We start from the raw sequence: 15,592 nt of genomic DNA, 5'->3' as shown, positions 1-15,592 counted from the left end.
AACAAAATAGTCCACAAGACGGAAATAAATGTATTTTCAGGAGTATTCAGACACATTCAACCACTTCCTGCTTGTCAAAGGCTTGAAGCTGCTCTCTTAATTTATAGTCCACCAGCAATGCATCAGTTACACAACAACCAAAGACAAGGCTCCTTCGAGGAAAGTCATGTTACTAAGCTAACTAAAGTGTCATCACCCAGACTCCAGCAACCTGGCCAGATGAGCTGTCTGTGGAACCATTTCAGAGGCTGCTGGCATGTTAGCAACAAGAGTCAGCAGCATGAGCTCTTGTCTCCTTTTCAGGGCTTGTATTTCATGCTGGAGTTAGTGTAGTGAGTTAGCGGCTGTACAACTGAGCGTTCAAGTTGCATGATCAACCTCTTTGAAGAACTGAAAAAATGTGTGATGAAGTCTAATAATGTATCTTCTCAGTCGCAGATTCAGAAATGTATCCTATTCTGAAGCTCATGTTTAAGTAGGAGTACATCCTTTTCTTTACCATTATGACAGTGCTTCAACTGTTGCAGTGCATTATGGGACTCGAGTAGTGGTATGGCTGGTTACCAGCAGAGGTGATGTCACAGGCTGTATATAAATACGATGTAAATAATTGGCGTGTGAGGGCTTTATTATCTAACTTGTCCTCAGTTTTGTTTCCACTCACACACATATCTCAAAAAACATGTGTCACTTTTCTTTTGACTCCACAAAACAATGCCAGCCTTAATTACCTTCCAAACTGCAGCATACCAGTCCATCAATATTCATCAGACACATCTGGAACATGTCACCGGGTAATTGATTTATTCTTTACTAATGGCTTCATTAGATTTTTGGGTTATTACTCATCTTTCTGCCTCTTTCTGTGATATTTGGCCACAAGCTGCCACGCTTCAGAAATCTAACCTTTTCCCTTGAAAAGTAAAAGTGCTCACAGATTCCATCAAGGCAGAAAGATGAAGCCTCCAAGATGTTTAATATCGACCAGGACCGGCTGGGTGTGTGTTTGTGGGTCCTTGCCTACAGGTTTCACTTTGCCAGATAATAAAATGCTGCAGGTGGCGGCACATCGAGCAGTTTTCATCATGTTTCACGGAGCACAACTTATTCACAAGTTCACGTGACGAGAGAAGTCACCTCCTGAAACAAAGGCCCTCATTTAAAGACGGCAGCTAGGAAGTCAGCCCTCGTGCCAAAGAGATGAAAAATACCATTTCCATCAACAGACTTTTTCATTATGGAAACTGGCATCCCCTGAAAACACTTGAAAGACAACAACTCCAAGGAAAAAAATCCGTAAATGCTGTGAGCCTTGGATGGCCTATTTATTCTAAAGTCTCTTGGGTATTTCCCACTTCAGCACGCTCATCAGAAGGCTCTGATCTGGGCGAGCAGCCGACCGTGATGCAACCTCTTCCTTTTGTAAAGCTTTAAATCAAAAACATCTCTCCAGCAGATTTCCTGCCTCAAGTGTTGCCGTGTCAAGGTCCTGAAGGTCGGTTTTGAATCGGTCTCGGGCTTGTTGCAAATCTTTATGAACATTGGAGAAGAAGATAATTGCACAGGCTGTGCAAAAGAGCAGTAAAAAGTAAAAGCACTACCACTGACAACACTACAGTGCAACCTGTAGTAGCTTCTTTTATTCCATTATCCATTAATGATGAAAGAAGTGGAGTTAGTATAACTCAACAGTTTTCCTGCAGTGGCTCATAAGCAAAAGAGGAAGACAAATGTGTGGAAAGAGCTGGCAGGTGCAAACATTCCTAAGTAACAAGCAAAAACTGCTCATAAGCAGTGCTGAACCTAAACAGACCCTGTTTCTGTCTGTTTATTTGTGACTTAGTGTTCTTGAAGTAAGTTACTGAATAAGAAATTGATTCAAAATGTTCTGTATTTTGTCGACGTATCGCTCACTAACATACATTTAAACATCAAACATCATATTTCTAGCGCACATATGAAGACGGGTGACCCCCCATATTAGCTTCCACCATGCTTTTTTGTCTTGTCATGTTATTATTTATACATAGAATGTTTGATTTTTTTTCTTTAAAAAAAAACAAAAAAAAAAAAATGGGATTCCCTCTCAAAAGGTGGTTTGTATGTGTCTTACATGGTTTGTAAGACTCCATCAGACCTCACTGTGCGAGTCATTTTCTCTTGACAAACATTTGTTTTGTGGCCAGTCTTGCAAAATCACTTTTCTTTCTTTTTCTCTCTGCTCTACAGATTCCTCAGGTCAGCTATGCGTCCACAGCTCCAGAACTCAGTGACAACACGCGCTACGACTTCTTCTCCCGAGTGGTTCCGCCAGACACCTACCAGGCCCAGGCGATGGTGGACATTGTCAAGGCTATGAGGTGGAATTATGTCTCTACTGTGGCCTCGGAGGGGAACTACGGCGAGAGTGGTGTTGACGCTTTTATTCAGAAGTCGCGGGAGGACGGTGAGTACGCTCCACCTCATCCATCATTGTGCTGAGGATAAGCACATACAAAATTGTATCTCTGTAACAGTCTCATCAAAAGGATGTATTGTCTGTAAAAAAGCACACTTGAGTTTTCTATACTTCCAACTGCTTGTATGTGTTTACGGGGTACATCAGCATCTTCATGCAAGGTCTTTTTCTCATTCCCCCACCAGCTCCTTGGATTCATACAGTATTGGTCGGCTTTTGGGTTGTCGATTAAAACCTTGCAAATGAACGGCTGCTTTGACAGATCAGACTAAATCTTTGGTAGCTTCGACACTGAGATTGAGGCGAAGTGATAACAGGCTGAAAATGCATGTGAAAGAGATTGTCAGGCAAGAAGATGAGAAGGCAACGTCGTAGAGAGAGGCTCAATGAGCAGTCAACTGGAAGTGAAACAGAAATAAACACAATAAAACATCGGACTCAACCGGAACTCCATCACTGGACCGTGAGTACTTGGTGGAGTACTTTCTTAGTACATGAAAGAAATTGTTAAATCTCAGCAGGGCATTCCTGAAGAGTCGAAGGAAACACTGAGTCATGAAAAACAAACTGCATATTGCCACCATCCTGTGGAGCTGTTAAAATGCTTTGTTGCATTTGTAGGTCATCACCTCTAACTCTTTATTAAAGATGAAACATGCAGCACACTGAACAGCAAGTTCTGCGAGCAGACAAAGATGGCATCTAGTCTAGAGGAATTCACTTCTTGGTTAAAGTCAGAGCACTTTAACTTCAAATATGACTCTCTCTCTCTAAGTTTTACAACTGAAAAGAGCAGGTTACAAATGAAGTGTCATTTAAAATGACTAGTGTCATGTCAGTAACACTATTGACATTATTGTCAATCATGTCAGACACACACACACACACACACACACACAAAAAGCGATTGAATATCAGAAATTGCAGTACAAATTGCATTACAGATAACCATGAACTGGCCTGTACACATTGTGGTGTTATAAAGGCTTTGTCCAAAAAGTAAAAGTAATTATGGATGGTGTAGTTGGCAACTCAAAAGTCAACTCAAAAAACAGGGAGCTTCTTCAAGTGAGGATCATGCGATGCAGGTTTCTTCATTCTACAATGGATTCATACCAGTGTACGTCTGCTGTGGTACTGGTGATTAACAACCAAATAACCACATAAGTACAAACAGGTGTTGCAAAAACTGCATGATAATTGCCCAAATTCTACTGGATACAGTATCAGAAACAAATGCTGAGTGCATTAAAACCAACCTCAGTAGCAGTGACTGAGAGGAATGCCTGACGTGGCAACCAGACAGTCGCACTCTTGAATGAACATACGATACCTGAGAATCCAAGAACCCTAGTTGTGTTGAATACACAGTATTGCGTTTCAGACACATCGCTGCATGTTTTCTTGTTTTGGATGATGCAGCACACAGTGCAAAGACAAGACAAGACACGACAGAGAAGCAGGTCCGACTCTCTACTGTTGGAAGCTGAACTCTGGGATTTGCCAGAAAAATAATTGTGAACTTTAAAGAAGACTGCAAAATGTAAAATCAAAAGACGATTAGCCACCTGAACTATTACCGGGTGCTGTCACTATGATAAAGTAGAGTCCACATCTGTGCAAATGCCACAGTGGAAGTGATTAACAGCGCAACATCGCTATTCCAAAACCACTTAAACCCTCAAATTACCCTCAGATGTCCCAGACAACAATTGTAAATACACTTGGAGAGCCACGTCGAGAGGCAAACTTTACTTCCTGGATTCTCTCCAATGCACCAAACCTGTAATGACTCTGCTGGAGGAGAGTCCAAGGAGTTTCATTTTAATTAATAGGACGAGACATTAAAGTGTCATGGCCACGTCTCCATCTTGAACTGTGGCTGGACGGAGAGACCAAACTTGGCTGCCGCTGCTCATCCGTCACCGTAAATCGTTAATGGCCGGGGCACACGCCAGTGGAGGGATGAGGCATCAAAGACTGATACATGTTTGGAATTTAGTTTGAGCCTTAACATTAGGAAATTACTCTCAATGTCTCCAGAGTCCAGAAGACAAAGTCCTTGTGATTAGAGATCCCTCGGGTGCACAATGATACCAATGACGGTAACAAAGTGGAAGAAGAGAGGAATTAGATGGGATGCATTTGGAAGCGAGTGCTGGTGAGAGATTAAGAAATGGACTGGAATGAGTTAGGTCACCTGAATGTACTTTTCAATGACAAAGTTTATTGAGTTGCATTCAAGCATCAACCAAAACAACGACAACAGCAGCAACTTGCAGTTTCAAAGGGCAAAGTTTAGCTGCGTCTGAGTGGATCAGGACAAAGCCTACGACAGAGTTCTGACAATGTGTGGTATTGTATTGAATGAGGAGGTCAGGAGCATCAGAGAAGTATGTGAGCGCTCGAACAGACGTGCTAAAAACAGTTGGAAAGTCAGGTGTGCTGTGGGAATGACAAAGGTTTGATTCAAGGTGAGAGTAGGGTTCCATCAGGAGTTGGTTTGCAATAGTGATAAGCAGGCTGCGGGCGAATTCCGGGAGGAGTCTCCACGAATGATGATGCATACTGATCATATAGGGAGTTGTAGTGAGAGTTGGAGATGGAGAGAAGAGGAATGAAGGACAGAACAACCAAGACAGAATATATCAAGGTGGATTGGTGAAGTGGCCTGGAGTCATGGTCAGAGATCAAGGGCAGTGAAGAGGAGAGTGTAGGTGGGATGGGTGGGGTTCAGTACACTCTCTTCAAATCACAATATATAATGGATGATAAATGATATCCCTCACAAATACTTTGTGTAATTACCAATGGTGTAACAATAAAGGAATCAAACATAATAAGATGGTTATTACATTATATATATCTCTCTCTCTCTCTCTCTCTCTCTCTCTCTCTCTCTCTCTCTCTCTCTCTCTCTCTCTCTCTCTATCTATCTATCTATCTATCTATCTATCTATCTATCTATATATATATATATTAGTGCTTTTCAGGACTTCCTGTGAATGTCATTGTAGGATTCAATGACATATAGTTTTAAAACATTCCTGTTCGATATTTAAAAAAGTGAACGGCCCAACTAATTTGACCAGAATTGTCAGCCATGACATTCAGAAAACTAAATTGTGCGCAGCAACAAGCACAGTCTGTGGACGGAATCACATGAGATATCCAACAAAGAAGGGGCCTTTATTTTGCAGTCTCCTTGCCAGGGGAGCCCAATTTCATTAAAACACTGGAGGGTTGCAGCAGCAGAGACTGCACTCGCAGTTGATTTAAGCTTTGTTCTGAAGCTCTTGGCCTCCTATACCTCACAGTGTATGTTGGGAAGTGTGCACAAATCAGAGCGGGCAAGTCCACGTGGCGCCTGATGGCGGAAAAATATAGAGATTAGCCACCGTCTTTCCAACTGATTGCTGATGTAAATTGCACAGACGAGATCAGGCACTCAGGGGAAAGATGGAAGGCAGCAAGAAGAGAGTGCTTTTGAGTTGAAAGCATTTCATTTATGGTGCAGAAGACTTTGTAAGGTTACGTCTCAAAGGTAGCTTTGCTTTGGAATGCATTTCCAAGAAAAACATTAATTATTATTTTTTTTCAATGTTGAATGTCCAATGTCTATCATGTGTTCAAACAAAGCTATTTGTAGTTTACTGAAACCAAATTAATGACATTACCATAAATACATTTTTGACACAAGGACAACATGAATCTCACAAAACCACTACTACAAAATAAATAAAACACTATCAACAATTCAGCAAACCAATATAAACACTCAGCGACAACAGATACGACCGCACAGTCAGCCTCAATATCTGCAGCCTCCCACAGAATAAAATTCTAGCTTCCACAATGATTCAACCACAAACCTCAACAACTGCAAACAGTTCCAGTTTGCAGCTCTAAAGACCAGCACCGCAGTGATAAGATTCACCACTGGATCACTGGATGTTTCATCCAGCTCACTGGAATTTTTCATGATGAAGAAAACTTATTGTGACGTAAGTTTTCCAGAGAGAAGTTCAGTATTGAATCCAGCCTGGAGCCAACCTGGCGCTTCTGTCTGTGTTTGTGGATTTCCTTCTGTCGCTTCATTTCCCTCACGTCAACCAAAAACAAACATTGAGTAAGCAGACTGTGAACTCCTGTTTCTGTCAGACAACACAAGTCTCTCGAGTAAAACAAAAAAAAAAAAAAAAAGAAAAAACCTGAATCAGATACAATTACGACTTACAATTAGAGGGATTTGTGTTTCACAAAAAAAAAAATCCTTTGAACACTGAATGTGAGTGTGTCCACAGCATTCATTTAGTTGTGTTGGTCCTGCTGTTCACTGTATTTAGCTAAGAAGCTTCCCATTAGTCCCACTTATTCAGTTCCCAAACAAGGTTTGTATTAGGGTTCGGAGATCATATTGAAATGTGGGTTATTTCACCCAAACTTCATTTACACGTATGAAGCCGAGATTACAAAAGAACCTGGGTCATTGACAGAGGCAGGTCATCAGATACAATATCTTTTGACCCTTTATTGACGGTTCTGTGACCCACGTAAATGTACCATTACTCCTCATAGGCCGAGGCCATCTATACAATTCACACACCACCTGAAAGAGTCACTATAACTCCTGAACAATGTTTAGAAAATGAGTCTGGAAGTGATTTTATATGTGTTTTTCGGGCTACTTTTGGTACTTTCGATATTTTCCCACTACTTGGATGCTGATATGACTTACATCGTTATTCTGTTTTATATTGCAATTCTTTGTCCATTTCAATTGTGCAAATGCATTTCTTTTTCTTTATTAAAAAATAAATAGCAATAAAAATTGCATTTCACAGCTTCCTATAGACATTTGGTTAAAGTGGAGACTGTGGTTGTTTTTGTGTATTTATCAAGTATTGTTCACTTGTTATAAATATCAGAATCAGAATCAGAATCAAATTTATTGCCATAGTCAGTGGGGATCCCACCAACTGGGAAAGTGTTTCGGAATAGCCATTATGTGCAATAAGAAGGTGGCAGAAAAGGTTCTGACAGTAAGTATACTGTAGGGGAAAAAAATAATTCTGTGCAGAACCATCGATATTTAATATTGTCATGAAAAACAATCATGATGTTTTGAGAATTATTTTTTTCCCCCAGCCCTGTTGTTTCACTCCAAACCATGATGCAGCACATCATGCTGGTAAGCCACACTGACTAAAACAACCCGGACATGGTACTCTCCAACAAGCAGTAAAATCTAACAATTAAATACTTGGACTGAAAGTTAAATTTGTCATCTGAGTTGCTTTTTACATGTAATTTTAGAGGTCTTACCTCCCTATAGTTATTATTGCACAGTCATGTTGAATATCTACCATTTAAAAGTGGCACTGACAGCCACTCAGTCTCAGCACATTTTCAACAAGTTAGCACTCGTAAAATATCAATAAATACAGGCAACCTGGACAGACAGTAGTTGAGGGTGATAAAATATGGTTGAGGGTGATAAAATATGCGAACGTGTCAAATGATTTGGATTAAAAGTGAGCAGACGAAGTAATGATAAAAGAGCATTAACCGCTGTGTCCCATTCCTCACCCTAACACTAGCACTTGGTTCTGAGCGCCCTCTACTATGAAGCGCCCTCCGACGTCTGTCTACTTTTGCAACCTCTTGCACTGGCGCTGATCATCTCACTTGGTTTGGTGAACCAACGGAGAAGAAATGAGCAGAGCCGAAGCCGACTTTGCTGCTATGTTGCGGTGATAGATCTGTTAGATGTATGAGGATGTTGACGTTATCCTGGATGCTAGCCAACTGTTGTTTGTTAAGAAGAAATGAAAACATACGGTTGTACATACATTTGTAAACAAACGGAAGAGTAGTCCTCTTTACTAAAATGTGTCCTATCCAACATTGTTTTTAAATAAAGTACTCTGGTATCCTGGATATCTAGCCACACTTCATATTCCACTTGGTTCCAGTCAGCTAGGGTCAAAAACAAGTGTTGGACACAGCTTAATCTGCCCCCCCCTTCCTCCCTACATACCAATAAGTAAAGCCAGTTATCATGACTCACGCTTGTTAGTATTATCACAATGTTTAGAAATACCCTGTAATGTGAAAATCAGTGCGTGTAGCTGTTTTCTGACAGCTGGTTACACAAAATTCCTCCTGCCTACATTAAATGAGAATAAAGTGCGAGCAGTTTGCCAGCTGTGCGGACGACAGATGCTGTTAGGAATGAGTCACGGATCTGGATTAGGTCTGACAGGAATTATGATCAAACCAAGAAGATGGAAGAGCACTTCATATGGATGTAGGAGTTTCCTTGAGATGTGAAGGTTGGTGTCTTGAGAGTAAAGTGAAATAAATTGCTGTAGAGTTTGCGAAAAGTTTAATCAACATTTTTGATCACGGCAGTCTTTACCACATCGATGTAAACACGATAGTTATCTTGGAGAGTGAAGGGAATAAATCTGCTTTCAACAAGAAACACATTTTGCAGGCGACGATGGAGAAACCTCCACGGATGAACAACACCAGTGTTGTTTATGACAAGAGCACATGTTTCTCATTTTATTGAAGAGCAGTTTGAGTCAGAAAAAATTAGTTCATCTATTCTTTCTATATTTCAGCCTTAAAACAACCACAGTCTTTAATACTTCTCCAGAAAGCTTGTGTTGATATGAGCATCTATCTAATATTTATTTGGCCGGTATTTTTATTTAGTAGCTAAATTTATTGTCCAACATTTGTTTTATTTATTCAATTCGATTTAGCTTTTGAAAAATCATTGTTATTATTCGTGTTCTGATTCATAAGGGCTCAATGGAACAGCATGTGACAGTAGCATTCCAGAACTCCCATTCTCTTTTCTGAGCGCCAATATCAAGTTTTTCTGTATGTTTTGTTTTCATTGAAATCCACTCATTAGCTTTTTTGAGTAATAGTGCCAGCTGACTGACAGAAAAACAGAACCTCATTGGTGGTGGTAGTAATGCATATATATATATTCACGACGACAAACTGAGAAGATCAGAAATTTTCACAGTGTCGCAGGGGAGGGCGACCCATAACGTCCTTGAAAATACTTTTGTAGGCAAAGTTAACACCTCTTCACTGTGTGATACCACCTTCATCTATGCCTCCATGGTTCAGGTCTGCTGCTCCCTTACTTCACCTGCTTGAGTCTATGGCTGTCGTACACTTTCATTTCATTTGACTCTCTGCTATACTTTCAACCCCACCGAGATGCATTTTAATATCTTAATTTAATTTCTGCTGTGATGCAGAAAATCCTTCTCAGGTGATGCGATTTTGTGCGGAAATACTCTACCTCTGTGTTTGCATGGTGTTAGCCTGGGAAAACATTTAAAAACAGGGGGAAAACGTCAAAAAGGATAATTGTCACCCAGCTCATCATCAGGGTGATAGAAGAAAACACATCTCTAATTCAGTCATGGGGACTATAAGCCCCTCTCGACCGGATCAGAAGACTCTCCGACATAAAAATAACTCTCCCGGTTGTTTTAGTTACAGCTACAGTAAAATAGGGCAACAGTAAATACAGGCGGAGACAAGACAGCCCCACTTTCAACAGGCTTGTTACGGTGCGACAGTGCTGTCACTGAACACAGTGTTAGTTCTAACTGACCTCCAAGCTCTAAGCTGATCGATCATATGTCAGGCCTTATTTTTCAGCACACAGAAACAACATAGCTAGTTTCCCCCTCCACAATGAGGCTAATTTCACTCGCACAATGTGAACCAATATGGCTGCACAGTGTGAGCACATAAGACATTAGCTTTGGCATTACTCATCGTGGATCATCTTGTCCTTGTGGAACGATCCACTTTAGAGGTGAGAGAAGAATTTAAGGGCTCTACCTGTTCACTAACTTCCATCACAAATGCCTCAGTCAAAGAAGAATAATTACCTCAGTATTTTGCGCCAGACTTCGGTCATCCCCACCGTCTGGTTCGCCTCTTTAACTGCCTCAGTGATGGTGAAGAGTTGCGGTTTTCCATCCCTCCTGCTAACAGGATGGATTGCAAGTGAGTCGTCTTCTCATTGTTGCAAGGCTGACAACAACGCACCCACATTCACTGCAGGCAACAACTTATGCAAAGGGCAAATTCATCTCAACCAGACTGAACTGCTGGGCTTACATGCGTCCTGTACAAACCTCCCTGTTGCTCAAAAAGTATTTGTGGAGGGGAAAAAAAACTAGTTCCCCTGACAGAGAGAAAAGGCAGAATGCTTTATTCCTCTCATTTCAGAGCCTCCTATTCTTCCAGGAACAAAGTTACCAAAGTGAGCAACTTTGAATGGCCACCCAGGGTCCACTTCAGAGTCTCCCACCAGTCAAACCTCGGGATTAATGAAAAAAGAGCGTTTTGAGGACAAAAGGAAAAATAAGAATGAAATCATTGACTTCAAGCAGAGATGCTGATGACCAATCCAGCCGCCCCGATGGATGCTACTCATTAAGCTAATAACACACCATGTCAATGAGGAGCCCACCAAGGCCACATTCCAGACTGACATCAGCTGATACCCTTGTGACTCAGACGCATGCAGTCAAAGCCTGTTTGACAAGCAGATTCAAAGAGTTGAAAAAATGAATATGGTGATTTCAAATGGAGAGAATGCTGGTCATTACAGAGCGAAAGAGTCATTTGTCCTGAGGCGGCAGTTTGGTTAAGTTTGAGCACATTTGGATTCTTAGGAAAACCTTTAGGAAGAAGCCATGTTAAGGAGAGCTAAAGAATAGCTAGGCTGAATTAAATAGTATCTCTCAGCCCCAAAATAAGATGACATGATGTAGATTTACAAGCAGGCCAAATGATAAAGATACATTTGTCCAGATGTTAAAACATCAGTCTGTACAGTAGCGTATATTTGTATTATGATTATGCCAACATCGGTGAATGGCAGAGGTGTGAGATGCCCATGGTTTCTCACAATAGTTGACTTGTAACAGTATTCCAGGTTATTTTTTAAATTTATTCCGAGATTATAGAGAAAAAAAGGTTGCACTCATCAGTTCCATACTGCACACTAAATGTAAAGTTATTTAAACTTTAAATTTAAGATAAAAAGTGGCGTCATCGTTGACGAAAACGATGACGCTTTAAGGGTGAATGGCTCTTCACCCATAAAGAGCCATTCAGAAGTAGTGGTCTTCTATCGCTCCAACACCCCTAACTGTGTTGGACCACTACTCATATTGATTCCTTTTTTGTTGTCTTAAAGATTGCGGCTTTGTATTTCCAACATTGACTTTAAAAATGGATAGGATTGATAGAGGGGATAAAACTTTCAAAGGGGGGAATGATTCGGGTCGTATTTTTGTTCAGGGAGGATGCCACCCCCCGCAACTCCTTCAACTCGAGTACTGGTTAGTCACTACTATTCATTTACTGTGTTAAATGTTTAGTGTGGCTTCAAAAATTTATGACTCTCTCATCCAGGGAAGAAAATCTGGATTTCAGGATTTTTTTGCGCAAGGAGAGTGAGCCTATTGCCTCAACAGTAGACACTTGTAAGGGGCACCTTTGGGACAATTTAAAATAATAAAGGTGTCCAAGTTCGCTCTGTTACAAACAAAAATTCAAGTAAAATTATTCCAGAGCTGAATCAATACCTATACTGGGCTTATATCAAAAGGCTCAATAATAATATAAAATAAGAACGGATACCCTAATTTCATAACTTGTCACAATTGAATTGGTGTAAATGCTATTGTTTTATATGAAGGTCAGCATGTAGCGCCTGGACAGAATCCCAATGCCAGAAATCAGCCTCAGCATCCAGAAGCAGTGGCTGAAGGAGACGTCAACATCAGTGCAGAGCCACAACAAATCATCTTCATGGAGGACACGGACATTTACATACTGTCCATGTCTATGACAGAGTTATAGCCAAACTATCAGATAAATGTAGCCATATTTCATGACGTGAGGATGATAAACGACCTGCCGCTGACACCAGAGGACTAGATGGTCACATTTTCAAAGTCACTGAGATTCATAGGGTACACCTTCACTGACAGCAGGATTCTCCTGGATTCACGCCAGTGGATGGTAACTCATTGTGATGCTGAAACAGGACGTGATGATTGGCTTTGGGAGTTCTAGCCACAACACCAGAGCGAACAACACAAGAACATCTGCACCGTCAGTCGTCGATGAGATCGCAAATGTGAGTTACGCCATATGGCCTGGTCGTAGTCGGCAGCGCAAACGCTCGTGCGGCCTGTCAGACTTTTATGTCTCTACTTATTATTTGACAGCACACGGGTGACCCTCAAGTGCTTCAAATACATCCTGGTGCAATTCACTTGTGTCATTGCTTAATTGGCCAAAACAAATGGTTGAATCGCTCATCGCTCTCTCACACTCTCACTGACTTCCTGTCAGTGACATGTTGCCTTAATGTAGATCTATTACCCAGCCAATTTTCTTAAGTAAGCACCGCTATGTGAACCTTGAGCCTGATGGCTGCACACGCTTCACGACAGCATGAGATCACGTGTCATTTCCTTAAAGGGAAATGAAAAATAGCAGGGAAGCACATATTTTTAAATGTTCCCATCTTGCAAATATAGTCCTTAAAATGATTGGATTAAAGTGTGTGGGAGGTCAATGCTTGATGTTATACATAGGGAAGCTCCACATATTGGCCAGCAGCATGACTTGACTGCTGTAAGGTCGACTTCTGCTCTGCCTGTACACTATATGAATAATTACAGCTGGGAATCGATACAAGCGACTGGATACATGCGAATGAGAAATTGAAGCCATGCCAGGTATCTCGCGGGGAATGTTGGAGCTTGGACATCCGAAAGGCATAGAATTATATTTTGCATCGTGATGTTTTTGCTGTACCTACAGATGTGAATCCATTTTCATATTTGATGATATTACTTACATTACAATTTGACTCATAATGGTGGAGTCTCAACTGAATCAAATGTTTCCACATCCGTGACATTTCCTGATGTTTAAAAGGATGTCGATGGAAAATCATAACCTCCCATTCTTGCTTTGCCCTTAATGTTACCTTGTGTATATAGTAAGTATAGTCTGGGTGGAACAATTAGACGGAGGGGGTTCGTGACAAAGGGTGTCCCAATTTTAAAGGATTTTATTGGACTGCGTCTAAAGTTTCCTATACAAGCACCCAGATATGCCGTCAACTTACCACTTACAACAATCTTATCAACAGCCACAGAATATCAAGCTATAAATCCTCATACTGCTGCCGTGGTTTGGCTGTAGCCGATACCTATGCAGCAGGACAGGTATCGCTACTATCGGAGAAGTGATGACGGCTGCATACTGTTTGTCCGTAAACATTGTTGCAGCCGAGTGCAACCGAAAGTTAATGTAATCATTTGCTTAGCAATAAAAGATGAGTTTTTCTCATGCCCACTGTTGCTGACTATTGTTAAATAGGTACAGTGTTGAGCAGGAGTAACATCACCTGGTCAAGCCTTTTGTAACATTTCCCACTACAAAATAAGTAATATGTTTTTTCACATCTCGGACTGTGATGCGCGACCACCATCGTCGGGAAATGCGGTGGGAGGCAAAATGTCTGATTCAGGTGAACAACGCGGCAGGCTGACTTCTCTGTTTCTGTGCATACAACCATCAAGATGCAACACATAACAAGTGCGAACACATTATTTTTAACATGAATTTTCTAGCAAAAAGGTGATGGCTGAACTTGACTTGGGTAAACTACAGCCAAGGTGTTAGCTTTCCAAGTGGAAACAACGTAATAAGAAACATCATCAAGTGACCAAGTAACACCTGAGACGAGCAGATACTAGGTACGGCCATTACGTCAAGAGACTCCTAGTCAGATTTGGTCTGGGCTCACAGAACGATACATACAGTATTACAGAAAAGTTTATGCCTTTTTCAAAGACCATTTTCAGAGGTCTCCATACTTCAAAATGCAAAAGCGCACAACAAACTGGCCTCCGAGCGCCTGGCAAGTGCGCTCAGTAAAAATCACTATGAGGTTCTCCCAGAGTAACGACATTCCAGCATTGCAAAACATTCCAAATGCAAGCTCACTTTTTTTTTTTAATATCACCTGTGTTCAGCAAGAAATTGTAAATTAAAGCCAGGTACAAAGCAGGATAAAATGATGGCCAAATGAAGACAACAAACTGTCTCCCTTATGTTTCACACCGATCACCAGAAGGAGGCTTTCATTATTCTGTTACCAATCCTTTGCTTCAAACAAGGTTTCAGAACTATCTGTGAACGACCATGGCAGTATGATTAAACTTAAGTCATTGAATGCCCATGTTCCTCTAATGGATGTCACTCCAGACACTTTGACCTTAGTTGGTATACCTTCATTGTTATTTTTGTTTGTGTGTTTCATTTGTTTTGTTGGGGTTGACCTTTTTTAATGAATGGAAAAATGGATTGGATTCATTTGTGCAATAACTTCAATTATTTATGACTTGCTGCCTCTGAAAGTGCAAAGCCTTATATGTAGGTAATTGTACACATCATTCAGAAAAGTTGGCATAAATTCATTATTTCTCAGACAAATTTAAAAACCAACTGTGGCCCTCGGATCAAATTGTCTTGGGATGAAGCTGTGTTTATTGACGGACTGTTATTCATTTTATTTTTTTTCCCCATTATTGCTGTTGGTCGAGGCTGTGTCTTCATAAAGATTGCCGCTGGGTTGTGCAAAAAATAAAAAGCATTTGAAGACAGATGAATTCAAGATTGGTCTGGCGAAAGTCATTGACAAGTCTGGAAACGTAGGCAGCATTGGTTATGGGTTTATTGAAGTTTATTGAACAGGAATGCATGCAGATGGAGTGGGAAAATCCTAAACGGGAGGGCAGGCTATCATGGGATGTCCCCAGGCAGTCGGAGCCTGCAGGGGCATGAAAATTAGATATTTAAAGGCGTGCACTAATGATCCACTGGCTTTGTTGAAGCTTCCTGCTTTGATAAAAGAATGCTGATATCAATGTACAAATGAACTGCTGGTTTGGAATTTTGATCCAGACAGATCACAGTTATAAAAGAGCAGCTATCATCAAAGTTGCAGTGACCACACAGTGCGGTATCTTTCAAACAGAAGGTGTGACACGGACA

At 40.9% G+C, this 15,592-nt stretch overlaps 1 protein-coding gene across 1 annotated transcript in view; it reads left to right on the top strand.

Annotated features, from left to right (window-relative positions):
- The window catches only part of LOC128760195 (metabotropic glutamate receptor 4-like), a 205,206-nt gene that overhangs the window by 105,861 nt on the left and 83,753 nt on the right, over positions 1–15,592 (top strand). Inside the window, exon 3 of the mRNA XM_053867297.1 lies at positions 2,230–2,446. Coding sequence (XP_053723272.1) covers positions 2,230–2,446 — 217 coding nt within the window. The remainder of the gene's footprint in view (positions 1–2,229; positions 2,447–15,592) is intronic.

Source organism: Synchiropus splendidus, chromosome 6 (assembly GCF_027744825.2).
Source record: "Synchiropus splendidus isolate RoL2022-P1 chromosome 6, RoL_Sspl_1.0, whole genome shotgun sequence".
Classification (NCBI taxonomy): Eukaryota; Metazoa; Chordata; class Actinopteri; order Syngnathiformes; family Callionymidae; genus Synchiropus; species Synchiropus splendidus.
Note: the sequence above shows the minus strand (reverse complement) of the source record. Positions and strands in the feature narration are given on the sequence as shown.